This window comes from Tauraco erythrolophus, chromosome 4, assembly GCF_009769465.1.
Source record: "Tauraco erythrolophus isolate bTauEry1 chromosome 4, bTauEry1.pri, whole genome shotgun sequence".
Classification (NCBI taxonomy): domain Eukaryota; kingdom Metazoa; phylum Chordata; class Aves; order Musophagiformes; family Musophagidae; genus Tauraco; species Tauraco erythrolophus.
In genome coordinates this window covers 63,210,487-63,228,289 of record NC_141468.1, presented here as the reverse complement: position 1 = coordinate 63,228,289, position 17,803 = coordinate 63,210,487, and the positions used below count along the sequence as shown (strand labels likewise).

Sequence of the window (17,803 nt, the reverse complement as noted above, 5' to 3'; positions counted from 1 at the left end):
ACCTGTTATGTGCATGGGCTTTCCTTGATAAGACATGTACATTTTTACAGGCTTTGCCCCTCACCCCCCAAATCTATTTCAGTGGAAGGATTAAACAGAACAGCAGTCCTTTTCTCAAGCTGCTTAGTTCTTTCATAGCAAATAAGGAGAGACTTGAGTGTGAATATAGACTTTTGTAATGCATATAAAGGGCCAGATTGTGGCTATTAAGCCATAGCCTGCACTGGAGGGGGTGAAGAAGGGTCTCATTGCAATGGAAGCTCCTGAAGGAAATCTTGCTGACTCAGCCAGAATCCTCTGAGGGACTTCCTGGGAACGAATGTTGGCTGTCCAGAAAAGCCATTTTTCAATGGGTGCAGCAGTTGTCATCCATCCCCTGTCCTGCTAGGTGTCTGCGTGGAGCAGAGCACGCCTATGGCCATGTTTATTTTACCAGCTCTATTCTGAGTGCAGTGTGTCAGGAGTACAAACAGCGAAAGCTGCCTGGCTGAAAGAGGGAAAGATCCTTGCATCTTTCCTCTCCCTCTCATTTGTGTACCTGCACACATTGCTACAGGCAGCACAGCTCTGTCTGGCAGAGCCAACTGGTAGGGTCCTCTGCACAACACCCTGCAACTTTTCCTGGAAACTGTCATTTTATACTGAGCAATTCCAAGAAGAAGGGCAGAATGAGCTACCTATGGAGTTTCGCAGGAAATGATGGAGGCATCAGGAAACGGTAGTAAGGGAGAAGAGAGAAATCTCACTTGTCTGGCAAAGTTTCTGTCGGGTGCAGAGCTAAGCAGGCAGGTCCTCTTCTGCCCCTACTTCCCCCACCTGTGTGGGCTTGGCCTGGAAATTCCTCCCCACCATCATCATCCACTCACTAGCTCCAGTCCTGCAGCATAGTTGGTTGTTGCTTCACTTGCACATGCCTGTGTAAATCTGTATAAATGCGGGCACAGCTGAGCCGAAGTCAACGCTTGATCTATTGCCTTCTTTAAACAGTTGTGATTTTATGTTTTTATGTTTGTACAGAGTGGGAATGATTTTGTTTCAAGCTAAGAATACTGTTTGTAAGTGTCAAAGCAGTGCTGTACAGAGACTTTCATTCTTTGTGATGTTTTGAACATTCCGATTTGTTTTCCTGCAAACATTTTCAGAAGTTTTTCTTCATGCCTACAAACCAAAATATGTCAGCAACTCTGCATAATAGTGAATTGTAAATAACTTTACTTGTAGTCTTCACATGTTCACAGATTTTATAGTATAAAGCACAGAGTAAACTTGTTCTGATGTAGTGATTTCTCTTTTCAGTTTGACACAGGTGATTCGAAAGTTTGCAAAGCAGCTGGATGAGTGGCTGAAAGTAGCTCTCCACGATTTACCAGAAAACCTGCGAAATATCAAATTTGAATGTACGTATTGCCCAGACTCTCTCCTATTAACCTGGTGTGTATATAGTATTCATTGATTACAAATTAATTGGAAGTGAGACTAGTGTTCTTTTAGGAATTGAAACCTGTTGGCATTATAAATCTTATATTCACTTACAGTCTTCACTTGTTGATGAGAATCAATTTCATTTAGTGAAGTGAGGCACTGCTCAAAATGAGAAGAATTGCTTTGCCTTTCTGTGGATTCTGATAAGAAATTAATTTTGTTGATAGTAAGCAAACATTAGGGATAATGTTAGGCAAAGGAAATTATTAAACAAACCTTTAGGCTAGCACGATTTGAATACAGCTTGAGGCCCTTGCTCAAAAAAGTGCCAGAGTTAAAAATGAAGGAGATCAAATTACCCTGTCACCACAGGAAAGGGCACTAGTCCTTTTCAGACGTGCTTTGTAGATGCCTGCAGTGCACATCACCTATTGATAAAGCCTGCTTTATTTCACGGCTCTCAATTCTTTGCCTTTCATGAGCACTAAATTCCACACCACAAAGTTAAAAGAAAAAAAAAAAAACTAATTTAGGAGAAGGATTAACTATTTTGATCAGCATGGAAAAATAGGTGTGTATTTACTGAGAACGGTCAGGATGTAAGTTGGAACAAGTAATTTTAAGTTTTTTTGCATTGTATATTAGTTGATTTTAAAAGTTACACAAAGTCAGAGCTGAGAGTATGCTGCATCACCTCTTTGTCAGTTCAAAAATATCAAGAATCTGCAACAGCAAAATCTTTTCTGATCTTACAGGATCAGAAAAGGGAGAGAGAAAGAGACGGACAATGAACTTTCTAGTCATCCTCAATCTGTATTGAAAACTGCCTCTATGTACAGTATGGAGGGAAAACCTACTCTGTGGCCATGTTTAAGGCCTGTTTGGATAGATCTGCAAGTCTTTGGTGATTTTAGTATAAGGAAAAACTTGAATGCATCCAACCTTTTACGTGAGCCTTTGTTGCTTCTACAGTTGCTTCCTCCTCATCAGAATTTATGATAGTGTACACAGCCGATGGAAGTACTGACAGGAGTAACTGCAAGCCTTGGGCATGTTTGCAGTTTCTGAGTCACAGATTCCAGACAAAAAATTCACAATACAGCATTTTAAAAGTTAATTTTCCAAGTATAGGAAATATCTTAATACAAGGTCTCTGTCATGTGGAAAGAGCTAAAATAGGAGCAGAGAGTTGGCAAGTACCTCCTGGGCCATCTTACTCCATAGCATATGGGTACATCATGTAATGTCTTTCAGAAACTTTGATCAAATTCTACCTGAAATTGTATTAGATTTTAGCTCCTACTAGTCCAGTCAAAAGACTCCTCCAAAAATTGTTTGCATTAAGACTTAACAACCTTTCCTAATTTCCACACATAATGTAGCTATCATTATTTTATGCCCACTTGGTCTTGCACCAACATTTTTCTTTCTATTAAATAGTTCTTTCTGGTCTTCAGTTCATTTGTGTATCAAGAGAAGATTTGCTATGCTGAACAAGCAAAGCTCTTCCATTGTCCTCTACATTTCTCCTGTCATTTCATTATTTACAGCATCTATAAATCATTGCTTGTAATATGCCTCTGTAAAACTGATTGAGCATCCAAATTTAAGGGTTTAGGTCAAGGTTTAAACTAAAGCCCATTTAAAACTGGGCTATTTGAATGAACTTTATGTAGCCACAATTTTATATAGGAAACTGGGTATATTTTTTGGTTCTTTTTTTCATTTAGTATTTTCAGAAGTAATTTTCTTTATTTAGCACAGTATGTAAATATGTCTCTCTTTTTCCCTGCAGTGTCCAGAAGATTCTCACAAATACTCCGGCGACAGACATCACTAAATCATCTCTGCCAAGTAAATATTTCAGTTACCCAAGTTTGCTGAATGCCATTTTTACTGACTTTTCAAGCAATTTTGTGAATTGGCAGGCTGGACTGTACTCAAAGAAGAAGAGATCATGTTAGCAGTTTGTCTCCAATATTTATTGTGACCATCTTTACAAAATCAAAAAGGAATCGGCAAAAAATGCTTTTCTAGATAACTAGCAAGCCCTAATCATTACATTTAGCAGGATACTTTTATGAAACAAAATTATTGTTTGATTTGAAGAGATAGTTCATTTCCAGGAAATAAATGAGAGACATTCCATTGATTTCAGAGCAGTTTGTATTAGGCCTATTGCAAAGCAAGAAAAAAATTCTATATGCCTGACAATAAATTCCAAGTGTTATTGTATACTATAAATCAAATGCAAAATAGTAAAAACCAAAACAGTTGAACTACTGGGCTTTTAAATAGAATTATTCTTGCAACCAAAGCAAGTGAATATAAAAACTACTCTGAAGTGTTTGATTTTCACCAGTTAGTTTAGATCACAATTACCTATCAAAAAGTCGCGAGGCCAAATTCTGTGTGGTATAAAAAGGGGGGGAATGCATTGAATTCGTTAACATTTCACCCATGTATTGGAGCAGACAGTTTGTTTTCCCTGTCGCACTGAAAGCTCCACTTTTGGAAGGTGTGTCCAACACCTCAGGTTAAGCCTGTGAGTGGTGAAGCACACAGGAAGAGGCTCTGAGGGAAACAAACCCACCCCTTCAAGGACTTCTTTGTAGATTTCTTCCTCCGTTATTTTAATGGTGCAGGCAGAGATACTAGTGCTGCCTGTCCCCAAACATGGTGGATTGTTACTGAACTTTGAAGTTCCATAGGGATTCAGAGGAAATCAAGATACAGAGGCAACAACCTTCTGCATCAGACCTATGATCAAACAGTTTACTTACATGAAGGACTCTTCATATCATTTCCTTGGGGAAGCTGATAACTTCAGTGTGGGTTACCATCCCTGCTTAACTTACAGAGATCTGATGTATGTTATATGACCATGACCTTGTGTCACTTCCTTTCCTCTCAGCCCATCCTCCCCATTATCAACAGCAGACCTTGTCTCAACCAGCTAAGAAGCAGATGTGATGTGGAGGCAAATGAGCTTTAACCTTTTAATGTGGCTGAGGGAAGAATGAGAGTCTTCATAGTTTGGAAGAGGGGAGGGTGCAAGCCTGAGTGGGGTTTGTTAGGTTCTGGCTTGACTTTTCTTGTTGCTTTTTGGTTTTGAACTGAAGCTAGTCAAGAAAACCAACAGAGCTGTTAGAGATCGAGGAGCCTAGCAACAGCACTACCAGATTAAGGTGTCTGATCAGGGTTTATGGTGGATGCAATCAAAATACTTGCGGTTGATTAAAGTAGGCAAAATGACTTGGGAGTTCTCTGTGGTTAGAGGGCCCTGTAGGGCCCATAAGACATCAAACTGGTGGGTGGGGGTCCGTGAGGAGAATCAACTTAGTGAGCCTAGCTAAGGACGCGTAAAAGGGGATAAAGCCTATTTTTTAACCTAATAAACCATGAACTAATGAATAGATTGGATTGGATTACAGGCATCAAGAACAGTGATCCACAGTGCAGACATCACATTTCAAATGCTGGAGGACTGGAGGAATGTGGATCTGAATAGCATTACCAAACAAACCCTCTATACTATGGAAGACTCACGGGAGGAACACAGAAAGCTCATCATACAATGTAAGAGCAGCACCCTCAAATAAAGCCAAGTGAACTTGGTTTCCTGCTGGAAACAAAGCTCAATGAAAGTAACACTGTTTTCACAGTCAGTGGTTTGCTTGGAGGCTTAAGATAAATATAGAGACATATATCAAAATGTGAGGCAAAGCCCTGTCAAGGTCTTGTGTTTTGAGGCATAGATCTGGGCACTCTTCCATTAACAAGTTTCTTTCCGGTATCCACAATAGCCAATGACACAAAACTTGCACCCAAATTGAGGAGGATTTTTTCCAGGAACTTGAGCAAACTAAGCCTGAGTTAACCATTGAATCTGATAGTCCAATCTCTCCTGCTGTAGATTTGCAGGAGAGTTGTCTTTTAAATGGTTTTAACACTAAAGTGGCTGTGTATTTGAGTCCCTTGTAAATTTTATTTATAAAAAGTTCCATTTTACACAGTGTTTTCATAAACAAGATCATTTGATGGGGTAAGCTTTCACCTTGAACTTTTATGAGTATGTAGAAGACCCGTATCGAGCAAACTCATTGACTAATTTATGTTCTGCCTAGTATAGTGAAGAGCATGAACCGAAAAATTACTTCGGAGGTGTTGGCAAATTGGTTTTAATTTGCGTTGTCCAGCAAGCATGCGTAGTTGCTAGCTTAGGTGTAACCCTAAGCACACTGATTTTGTCCCTCTGAGGCACCAGAGGTGGCCAGCTTTGTCTTTAGCATTGTTGATAACCTCACTTCCCTGTGAACCCACCTGTTCTGTTGCCATCTCTCTCCTGAGGAGGACCAGTCATCTTTTATCCAGAACCAGCCTTAATGGGGAGCAACCCAGCCAACCACTGTGGGAGCCCTGCAAGGGTAGGTTTGCTAGTGGGATAACTCTTTCAGTGAATGGCTGGGAAGAGGAGGGGTGACACCTTCACATGTACACTGGACCCTGCAAGGTTGGCTTTGGCACTCATCCCACCATGTTAACACTAGAAGTCTTCTCCCCAGTTTAGGGTTGGGCCTTGCATTCTCTGTTAGCTCTGTTTTCCAGTGAGAGGTGGTTGGTAGTCTTTCCTCTCTTTCTTAGCCCTTGATTCATTTCCTGACATGGCCCTCTTCCCTTTTGAGGAGAGAGAAACTTGACCTTTCTGGGGAACAGCTGGGGAGGTAGCATATAGTGAGACTGGAGTCCAGAAGCTGCGTGCATCCTTCTGTCATCTGTTATGTTTTCAATATCTACCCAACATCCTCCCACTGGCAAAAAAGAGAGTTCTCAAAGTTATAATCCCTAGCAGCAGCGACAGTTTTGACTCTTATTCAGAAAATCCTTGCTGTTTAGGAAAGTTTTTTTATATATGCAAACTATTTAAATATAATAATAAAATGTAATAATTGTAATAAAATCAAATGGAATTTTCCTGAATGCTAATGGATTTGAACACCTATTTTTCCATATTTTAGACCCATACAGTCCAATAAACAATTACTCAGAAATGGTAACCTAATACAAATGTTCATCATGACATGGGATTCCACTGAGATGTGTAGATATGTATAGAGACTATTCTAGAATTTAGATTTCCAATCCTCCCCCCATCTTTGAGATTTATTCTACTTGGCCAAAGATCTTTCAAAGATCACACTCTGTATGACTCATATGACATGTAATTAAGGCCTGCTCTCACATTCTTAGTATTAATAATCAAGAAAGTACGATTTCCAGCCACTATAAGTGGAAAAAAAAATTGTTTATAATCTTATAAGCAAACCTAGAGACAAATGGAGAAAAATCACTGGGTATAAGAGAACTTCCTTCCTGCTCTGCTATGGTAGCTGTCTCTGACATGGTTTCTTCTTTATTCCCTCTTTCTCAGATCCTGTTGAGGTATTTTTAACAGTCACTAAAGGCTAAACAATTACTTTTCTCAAATAGGTCATTGTACACGGTTGCATTGCTCCAGCAGCAAAGCAGGCAACTGATTTGTTTTTCCACTCTTGCTCCCCTCTTTGCACAGCATATGAATTACTTCATCTGTTGTATCAGGCAGTTTTTGTCCAGCCAAATACTCAGGTAAGGAGACAACATCTAGATTTCTCTGTGATCCTGTTCTGAATAAAGGGAGGTTGCCCATTCAATAGAACAATGAAACAAGATAAGCACGGCCAAACATCATTATTTCCCTTCTTCCTCAACTAATGTTTCTGACCATCCAGCCTTTGCAAGTCTAAGTTAAACAAAATTGTACTTGGGTGTGAAGCAAATGCATTCCTGCTTATCTTGCTGATCCAACTTAGAGACCAGGGAGCTTGTTCTTTGCATTGTTATCAAATTGCCTCTCTGACTCACTTCTCCGGCTATCATCTGTAAGCTTTGCCTCCTCCGCCTCTCTCATTATCTTTCCTACGGTGGGAAATTCCTTCCTCCTGTTATTTATAATTAAGCACAAATGAAAATGCGTAGCGCATTGAGATCATCCTGTAAAACATCAGGTAGGAAGTATCTTCCTTCTTGATTTACCAGACCTTTTATTTTAGCTGACTTGAAGAGTAATTTCTTAAGGTGTCAAAGCACATGATTCTTTGTCTTTCAACCATTGATTCTCACAAATAAACTAGAAGCTTGCGATTTTAAGAGCTGCAGTTGGATGACTTGATTGTTTTTACTTTCTGTATTAAATTACTGGTATGTGTACTTGGGAGATGTTAAAAAGTATACAGGTTGCTTTTTGAAATTCTTCTTGATAAGTGAAGTATAGCATTTGTGCATTGGTAGCAATTTGGTTCGAAGAAGTAGAAGTTTATGGAAATTCTTTGTGTGTGTGTCTGGCATTGCAAATAGATGATTTGCAGCAGTTAAATCATGTTTTTGCAACTAAAGCATTTTACAGATGAGATCCCTATCAACAATACTCATCCACTTGGTCCTTAAAAGATTCTTTATGCACTTCTAAATCAATTTCATGCATGACCTTTTTTCATGAGCAGGGTCAAGGCCTAGCTTCACACTCTTCATGGAGAACAACATAAATGTTTCACTTCCGGGCACTCCAGACAGTGAAGCTTAAATCAAAAGATTAATTTTAAACAATGGGTCCTGATTTGCTCACATTAAAATACCACTTCCAATGATTCCATCACTTTCAGTAGAAACAAGATATGGGACCAAGCAAACTTACTGGGTCAGCACCAAGAAAGATATATTTGTAACAGCTAAGAAATGTATTATAAAAACCCACAGTAAACGTGTGATGTTATTGGCAGGTTTTTGTGATTTGTTTCTCTTTTGTTCAAAATCGAATCCAAGTACTGAGATGGGATATTTTTCCTTTGTCTGCCAGTGTATCAGGAATTTGATCACCTTCTGGAGGAGCAGTCCCCTATTGAGTCATACGTCGAGTGGCTGGATTCCATGGTGGACAGATGTGTTGTAAAGGTTGGTCAGTGGGGCTAAGGACCTGAGACACTGATGTGCGTTATGAACTTTATTCAGGTCATAGATTTTTAGCAAAAATAGAAAAAAAAATCAACAAAACAGGCATTGGTAATAAGCAGGAGTAAAGCAGCAGTGGGCAAAATGTCACCAGTTTTCATGGAGAACTGCTCACATTCAGAATAGAATTCTGCTTTATTCTGCTCTTGTCTATTCTGTCCCAAAAGATGGTATTCAATAATGGAACAAGGTTGAGGTTTCCAATCAAATCAATATTTCAGGGGTACAGAGAGATGAGTTCTGAGTCATCCTAACAACATAGTACAAACAAAAGCATAATTTAATCTGGCCTTTTAAGATTTTAATGAAAAGGATATTTAGGCTAGCTAATTCATTTACATACATATTCAAATGTAAGGATGAAAGTCTACATTACTATTCAGTCAAGGACACATTTATGTTGCCTTTTGAACTGCTTTGGGATACCAGGGACTTGTATTTTTTTTTCAATTTAAGTGCATGCAGAAACCTAACTAACAAATCTTTAAAAAATATTTTGAAAAGTGATCAGGCATCACCGTAATTTTACATAGAGTATGAAACTCTATGACTGACTATTCTAACTTTGATCACTAACTATACTTTGTATTAGGATGTTCTGTTAGAATTTCAACTCTTCATTCCAGTTGTTAGAGCTAAGAAATTAAAAAAAAAAAAAAAATGCTGCCTCTCTCTCTGCTGCAAAAAATCCATACAGAAAACAATAGATACTTCCCCAGATTACTTGAAATATTTTTATTGTTTTGGGAAACTTTTATTTTAGTCAGTGGAATGCAATTTGAAATTCAGACCATAACTGTTAATTTTTGTGAAGAACTTGACTTGAATTTAGTTAGATGATTGTATGAACCTAATTCTTTAACTCATACATGGCTATAGTAAATAAGTTTTTGAAGAGTTGATGCCTAAGTTGCACTTTCTGGAAAGTATTTTTCCTAGTAAAATTACTATGTGAATTCACAAAAATAAAAACATGAAGGAACCAAAAAATTTACATTCAGTAGTAAACTTAAATTGAAATATTAATATAAATTTTCAGTGTAGATCAAGTGTTCTTGATTATAAATTGCTTCCCTGACTAGAAAGCAAGAATGAACATGTAAGTAATTAGATTAAGATGAAGAGCAGGGCAGTTTTTTGGCAGTCCTTTCATAGTTTATGAAGGAAATTCAATCTTATTGTTGAATAATACTTTGCGAGTTCCTCTTTCTGAAGGTTGTATATGGTTACAAGGTGGTTTTCTGTGTAAGGTTGTTTCATGTTTTTGTTGTTGTTGTTTGTTTTTTTGTTGTTGTTGTTGTTTTTTAATTTTTAATATATATTTTAATATGAAGATAATGGCAAGTAGTTTTTCAGTATAAAAAAAGAAGGCAGGTATGCACATCATTCAGCTGTATCGAGTGGTAGAAATGAAAGTTTCTCCATGTCAGATATATCTGTTTTCTTGCAGGTAGCTGCCAAGAGACAAGGCTCTTTGAAGAAAGTAGCTCAGCAATTCCTCCTGATGTGGTCCTGTTTTGGCACTCGAGTGATTCGGGACATGACTTTGCACAGTGCACCCAGCTTTGGTACTTTGATTTTGTTGAAATTATTGCATGTCACAGTCAAAAAAATCTGTATCCTAGCTTGTAATGTACAGTTTAAGTGAAAACATAACTAGTTTTCACATGCCCAGGGCTCTATTTAAAAAAAGAGTGGGGGCTACTGACATTTGGAAATAATGCTTAGGCAGATGTTTGTCTTCAAGATCCAGCCAGGGGAGCTGAAAACATTACTGCTTCCTTCTTTTTGTTTTTAGCTGGTAGCTGGAGTTGTCAGTCACAGGTCAGCTGGAGGAGCTAATTACAGAAGCATTTCCTAATGCGCTTCAGCGCAAAGCGAGCCCGGTTACCCAAACCACTCTGACCATGTGTTACGCTAAGAGAGGTGACTTTGCGCTGAAGTGGATGAAAAGCTCTCTAGTGAACTGCTTTGCCAGCTCTGCTTTTAAAGGATCTATCATTTTGAACTAGTGTTTGCAAAAGGAGTGTGTTTCTGTACCCTGGACAGATTCTCTTCCATTCTTTTAGTATTGTCAGGGTGGAAAAATAGACTTTTACTTTTTGAATGAAAAAGCATGTTGTTTTTCTACAGTTTCAAAAGGAGCTTTATCTTGAATCTTGGAATGCAAACAGTTCAGATTAAAATCAGTTAAAAGCAGGAATGATTGGAAATAGGCTGCTGTGTCATGAGTGTGAACATTCGCAGTCACTCGGGACCAGATTTTGCAGGAGGGATGGTTTTTATAAACACGTTTGTCGGAATATGCTTGTAAAGATTAATAATGGATGAATTTATGAAGGCACTGCAGTGAAAAACTGCAAGGTTTTCTGCCAGCTGAGCTTTGATGCCCTTCATGCTTTTAGAATCATCTAGTAGCATAAATTCAGATACCATCAGAGATAGGCATGATATGATCTGTATTTATATTTTATTCTGAAACTACTTTCATTGGCTTCACGTTGTAAAGAGTTTTCCAAACAGGTATTAGTGAGTCACCATTAGACATCAAGATAGTGAGCATCCCCAAGATGATCACAATTTCCATCTGCTAGCTTGTGTTTTCAGTACTAATATCCTGGTCCCATCTATTTTCTGCCTCCTCTAGGACTCATTTTCTTCTTGAGTCATTGCAGCTTTTCTTTTGTTGTGGGCATAAAAGTAGCTGATACTGATTAATAGTACACTTTCCCCCAGTGTTCAAAAATCCCTTTGCATAAGTGTTGAATAAATGCTGAATTCCGTTTTCTAGCACTTTGGGTGGCTACGTTTCTCTCTGCAGATGTAATCCTGACCTGGGAAACACACTGATACCCAACAAATGAAAAAACATCCTGCACTAGTGCAATGTTGAGCTTACACTGTTACAAGTCATGAAATGCTGACATTAAACTGTCCCTAAGGATACATTATTGCTACTGAATTGCACATTACAATATTATTTTTATTCCTATTCAGGATACGTTTGTAACCTAATCAACATTTTCTGCTTCAGAACATCAATCAGCAAAATATCTTTAATCATACTGAGATTCCCCAAATAGTTGTTAGACCACCAGTTGTCTGGATGGTCTGTACGGAGCTCCTCAGCTGTGATTTCTTACTTTTTAATGAAAACATTTATGAACTTGCCATGTAGTGAGTAAATGAGAAGGTTGAGAATTATTTGTTGGTTTGAGTTTCAGACCCACTGCAACATAATGTATCAAATCTACCAAAATAACTTACCTGTGGTCTCTGTTATAAATTTGGCCCCTGGATTTCTCAATTTTGAGAACTGTAACTGTTCAGCTAAATTTGTAGGGTTTGGGGTGTTTTTTTGTCGTTTTAGTTCACTGAGTGTATCTGTGTGTACAAACGCATGATTCTTCTTCTTATATGGGCATACACCTTTGAACATGAATTTTATATGTTTGTATGAAACCACAGTCAGGGAAAGAATGTACTGGTCATAGCTAATATATTTTTTTGTGGATATGTAGTGTTATAATTACAACTGGATCAATAACTGCTTCTCAGTTTGAAAGCCAATGCAAGAATTAAACAAAAACAAACAAACAAACATCGTGCTCAGTATGAAGCTGAGATAGTTTGGGATTTTCATGAAATTTGATGAAAAATCTTTAGTTTTAAAAAACGTAAAATCAAAGAGAATTCTTTTGCATCTGCTACATTTTGGTGCCTAGACCACAGTTGCCTGCCTCAGCAGTCTTGAAGTAGAGGTAATGACTGCCAGAACAAGATCTCTAACCAAAAGTCTAGAGGATTTGTCCTGTGGGAGGGTTTTCTCATGTATTTTGTTGCAACTATTATTTCACTTTGTACAAACCACATAACCATTTGTTGAGCTGCAGAGGTCTGCAGCCTGCTAGGTGGGTTCTCTCCTGGGAGTTGATGTGACAAGCGTTGGCTCAGTCCCTATTCTAACCCTTATTTATACGAGGTGGAGTTTTCCCTGCTCAGGTGCAATGCCAGTGGAGGCAGGAGATCTGAGCCTTCAGGTTTTCAAAGGGGAGAATGTTACCAAAACCACATCCTCATCCTATCAGGCAGAAGCCTAGGCTATCCCTACCTCATTTCCCTCAAAATGTCCCAAATACTATTTAGCCACAGACACAAATTTATAATGATTTGTATTAAAGATGCTACTTTTTCACTGCAAGGCCATTTGACACATTTTTCATGAATTAGAGTTGAGCAGGTTCCAGAAGAATAACCCCTGAATGTACACAGCTCAGAGCTAGATGGCAGAAACTCTTCTGTGCTTATTTTAACACAATTCCTTCTAGCTTTTCAGAATAATGTATGCGTTTAAGTGAATTCTATGGAGAGAAACAAAGACTGATTTATTCTAAATATTTACATCTGTACATCTTCATTCTTAGTTTAGATGTAGTGTTTTGCTTTTTTACTGCATTGAAAACTGTTTCAGTGGAATGATTCTTAATTCTTTTTTTCCACTTCAAGCAATGTATAGACTCAGATGCTTACAGTGTAATTTTTATTTTTTTTTTTTAAGTAAAATAATGTGTTAAATGATGGGCTCTTTCCGATATTCAGGACAGTATATTTTTGGCTTTGAAATATAAGATACAGAAATCTGATTGGAGGAAGTTGGAACACCTGACACTGGACTGGCTGGCACAGAGATATGGTTCTGCAAAGCTCTTAAGCACGGTGGGATGGGCAGGTTGAAACAATCCCTGGCAGAAAAAAAGCTTCTCTCTCTCTCTTCCCCCTGGCCCCCCTCTCCCTCTCCCTCATTCTCTCTGCCTGCCTGCCTCCCTCCCTCCTTCCTGTCTATGCATATCAAAGACACAGTTGGTGGCAGTGTTTGGGTAATGCATCCAGTGTATAAAGTAACTAATTAGTAATAGAAGCTCCATGATTTTTGCTGGATCTGGAAATCTTGCTGTTATTTTTGCTATTTACACATAATTGCTGTATCTGTTAATAGCAGCTGATACTCACTGTACATTAGCGCTGGGTGAGCATTGCCATGGTTTCTGCTCACTCTTGATAACTAGAGCCAAATGCTATTTTTATTGTAACTACAATCTCTTGAATGACTTCTTACCTTCTCCTAAAGAAGTGTATGGTTTGCCGACCACAGATGGGTCTGTTTCAATACTTAAAGATATACTTGAAAGAACCAGGCAGTTTCATGTGAAAAACAGTAGCTTGCAAACACAAAATAAATTATTGTACATCATGCTGAATAGCTATTCCCTGTGTAGCTGAAATGTGCGCCCTGATATTGATTTCACTCTATAGCTTACATTATATCCAACTAATTTAAAAATATAAAAATATTGCATTCATTCAGTACCAACAACTTGTTTGTCTCGTGTCTTTCACGGAAATTCTGGGCTCAAAAACTCTCTAAGGAGTTTAAAAGTACACAGTGGGTGAAATAATAGGAGAGGAAGAGAGAAATTCAAAAGAGTGACAAGGGCACTGGAGTGTTTTTAAATGCTGCATTCAGTATTACCAACCACCAGTCTTCAAAATAAAGCATTAGACCCAAAAAACCCAAAGACATTTTTTAAAAATAGCAAATCTTGAGTTCTTGTCATTTGCCTGCTAGCATTTCGATGTTTAAGCTTTGCACTTCCAAATATTTTTATGAATTTACAAGTGACCGTCCTTAATTTTTATTTTTTTTTTTAATTAAGCTGAGCAGGGAGATTAATGGGAGACACTAAATACCCTGGACTTTACACCACCACATGAAGTTTGCCAGCATTTAGGCCTGTTTTCCTTACTTCGGAAATATTTATCAGTAGTAACTGCACTAAAGTAAATAGAAACTTCCCACTGAAAAACTGTAGTCGGAAGAAGAGCAAGTATTTTGTAGAGATTCTTGATAATCTAGTTTCCACCAGGAAAATCCTAGGCAACAAGATAATCAGCCAGGTCTGCTGTCTTTATTGTGCTGCTAAATGGAATAGGATTTTATTTAACAAGACTTTGAGCTCAAACGATTTCTAAAATCGAATTCTCTGCGGTAGTTAAGTGAAGATCTCCACTATTTCCCCTCGAAAAGCTGGGGAAACTTGTTACCATTTTGATTTGCATAGATATGTGAAGCAGATGAAAAACTGAATGCTTCAGGTTCACCAACAGTCAAGGATTTCCTCCCCGTAGCAAAGGTGTTGCCATCACATATGTCCTTTTTTCTGTGCTGCTGTGCCCAAGAACACAAAGGCGCGTGTTCACATCCCAGTGTGTGTGCTCAGCTCGTATCAGTGACGACAGGAGCCATGCAGGCGTGGAGTGAGAGGATGAAACACAAAGACCATCCGGGTCACAAAGAAAAAGAATGTGCTCAGAGTCGCTTTGAGAGCTGAATTGCCAGCTAGAATTGTGTAAGGATATAGGGTCTTTCAAACCACTTCTTCTGCCCTTCAGTATGTTTGAGTACAGAAGTTGGAGTAGGGGTACTTAGGCTTCATCGTGATAAAAGCTAGTGTCCCAAGATAAACCTAACTTTCCTTTGAAGAAACCAATCATTATGAAATTTGACTGAATTTGAAACTTGTTGCATCTTTTTCCCATGGAAGTATTTTTCCTCAAAATGTAGTAATGGAATTTCAAAAGGAACACATCCGGATGAGACTTTTTTTTTTTTTGTCTGGCAGTAGCTGATTTCTGTTTTCCTCTCAGCTGGTGATCTTTCTCTAGTTTAAGCCAGCTGCTGGACTGGCTATTATTTTAACCTGACTGCATTCACACTTGCCAGAGTTATTTTAGTGACTTATATGAACTTGTTTTAAATATTCCATGCAAGTCCAAATAAACATAGGATCTTTTAAAAAAAAATCATTATATGATCAAATCCTGTCTGGAGCTATTATAGGAACTCTGTGTCATGGAGTCTATTGCATAAACTGACCAAACTCCATCTTGATACTGTCAGTCTTCCCCTGCAGATGAATGTTATTCATTTCAGGAAGACACTACACAATGTCTCAGCTCTGATGCTTTGCTCCTCTAATTTTCCACTGAAATGCATCTGTGGTGTCTTCTTACATATCTATTTTTGTGGCTATGTGTGCTCTAGGGCAAACATTTCTTCACTGTCCCTGACGTGTATCCTTCTTTATAAATTATGGGAAGCAACTCATGTCCTTTCTGCAAAATGAAGCCAGCCGTGCATTTTTAGTCATTTAAAGTCTATTGTCCATTCCCGCATCCTCTTGGTAATCTTCTCCATACCAGTTTCAACTTGTACTAATTTTTCTTGAACATGGGTGACTAGAGTTATATGCAATATTCTAAGTGAAGTTTCACCAGTGCCTTGTGCAATAGTATTAATATTTCTGTTTCTACAGAGGAAGTATATAAATCAGACCATGATATAAAAAGGCAGAACTTCTTACAGCATGCTATCAAACTTCATTTCAATTACTCTAGTCCATAGCGTTACCCCGTCCTTCCTCCTAACAACATTAGCAAGTTCTCTATCTGTACTCAAGTCTTACTTGAGGATTTGTGGCAGATAGCTATCCATATAAATGGCTTTTACTATTTATTGTCAAAGTGTTTTTTAACTCCATCCCCCACATTTTCTTTTGTCCATGTTCTTCCCTTAAGTCCTTTAGTCCTTAAGTTTTTCACATTCCTGTCATGGCAGTTAAGAGATGGTATCGAGGGCATTTTCAGAGATAAACACAGAAACAGGCCAAATGATTCAAACTGATAATTAGGAAAAGATAGTGTAGTAGGAGAAGTATGATAAAGCAAAGCTTTGGCATACGTCCTTCCCTTTAAGACATCCACAATGGCTGCTAATCCCTCTATGTTTGGCAGTTAATGGATGTCTCATCCAGTCCAGGCAATGCACTGGAGGTATACTATCAGGAGATTTGGAAGGTTGTTTGTACCTTCCTACTGATTAGTCTCTCATTTCTTTGTCTAATGACACAGGTAGTTTAGAAAATTCGTACCAGGACATGTCGCTAAGGCAGCTCCACTGTAGTGTAATTGTGTAAATTGTTCAATGCTAGTGTAGGAGAAGAAAAATCCATCAAGTCCCAGCTCTCAGCTAGGCAGCCTCCTTGCACCTTAAACTGCAATAATTGGTTGTGTAAGCCTGTATAAATCCAGGAGTGAAGAGAGTTTGCTAGTTGCTAGTCCCCAGTTTTACTTTGACCTCTCTTACCTTGAGTAAGAGAGATGCTTCAGTGGCAGTAGTGCATGGAGGCAATCCTACTCAGTACTGTTTGTGTTGAATACCGTGATCATTGGTTTAATGAGTGTATTGAGACAGTCAATGGCTTTTTTGTTTGTTCACTTTATTACCAGGGTCTTTTCACCTTATTCACTTGATGTTCGATGACTACGTATTGTACCTGCTAGAATCACTCCATTGTCAGGAGAGAGCTAATGAGCTAATGAGGGCAATGAAAGGAGAGGGAAGCACAGGTGAGTTTGTTCTTTTATTCATCTTTTGTTGTTTTATTCCACTGGATTCATTATTTTCTATGTTAGGACATTTCTTTATCCTCATCTAACCTAGTGAGTCTTATCTAGGAGCAGTGTTTTTCAGTTCCATCACGATTTGAAATAAATCGCTTGTGAAGGGGTCATCCCTGGTTAATGCATTCTGAAAGTGGCGTGCTTGCTTCATGAAGTAACTCTGGATGTCTGAAACCCCATTCCTAAGCATGCATTTGATGTTTCAGTAAAAGATTTTTGTACCAAACCTTTTACCTTAGTTAATCTGTCTAAGCCACCATTGCGTTTCAGTGAATCCGGTCTTGATTCTTTATTCTCTCTCTCTCACCCTGGTTTAACCCTAAGTAAATTCACTGGTATCAGTGGATTTGTACCAGTCTAAATAAGAGGGAGAGATAGGAGAAGTGAGCAAAGACAAAATCCAATGCTACTGTTCCTGACACAGTTATATTCTGAGTGCCTGTACGTCCTGCTCCACACTACACTGCCTTGCCAGAACAGAAGCAAGCAGAGATTGCCTTTAGTCTCTCTGCTCAGGGCAGCCCTTTGTAATGAGGGGTCCTCAGTGATCTTCCTTCCTTGCATCTCCCATTAATTTTGGGAAGTTAAACCCTCTGTCACCTTTGGAAAGTTCCGTTTCTCATTTTAGCTGTGGCTTAATTTGTCACTCTGTAGATTTATGGGCGTGATTAGGGTAATGTCTTCTGTGTGTTGAAAGACCTGGATTTAATTCATCGCCCTGCCATAGCCTCTTGTTTTTTTGACAAAGAAATTGCTTGTCCTTGAGTACTTTCCATATACCTTTAGAAGCTAGAACTATCCAGAATGTCATCCT

The 17,803-nt window shown here is 38.5% G+C and overlaps 1 protein-coding gene across 1 annotated transcript in view; it reads left to right on the top strand.

Moving 5' to 3' along the window:
* The window catches only part of RFX4 (regulatory factor X4), a 78,382-nt gene that overhangs the window by 34,881 nt on the left and 25,698 nt on the right, over nt 1-17,803 (top strand). Inside the window, exons 8-13 of the mRNA XM_086610278.1 lie at nt 1,297-1,397; nt 3,218-3,276; nt 4,857-5,001; nt 8,318-8,412; nt 9,920-10,037; nt 16,816-16,935. Of these exons, the coding sequence (XP_086466404.1) occupies nt 1,297-1,397; nt 3,218-3,276; nt 4,857-5,001; nt 8,318-8,412; nt 9,920-10,037; nt 16,816-16,935 (638 nt within the window). The remainder of the gene's footprint in view (nt 1-1,296; nt 1,398-3,217; nt 3,277-4,856; nt 5,002-8,317; nt 8,413-9,919; nt 10,038-16,815; nt 16,936-17,803) is intronic.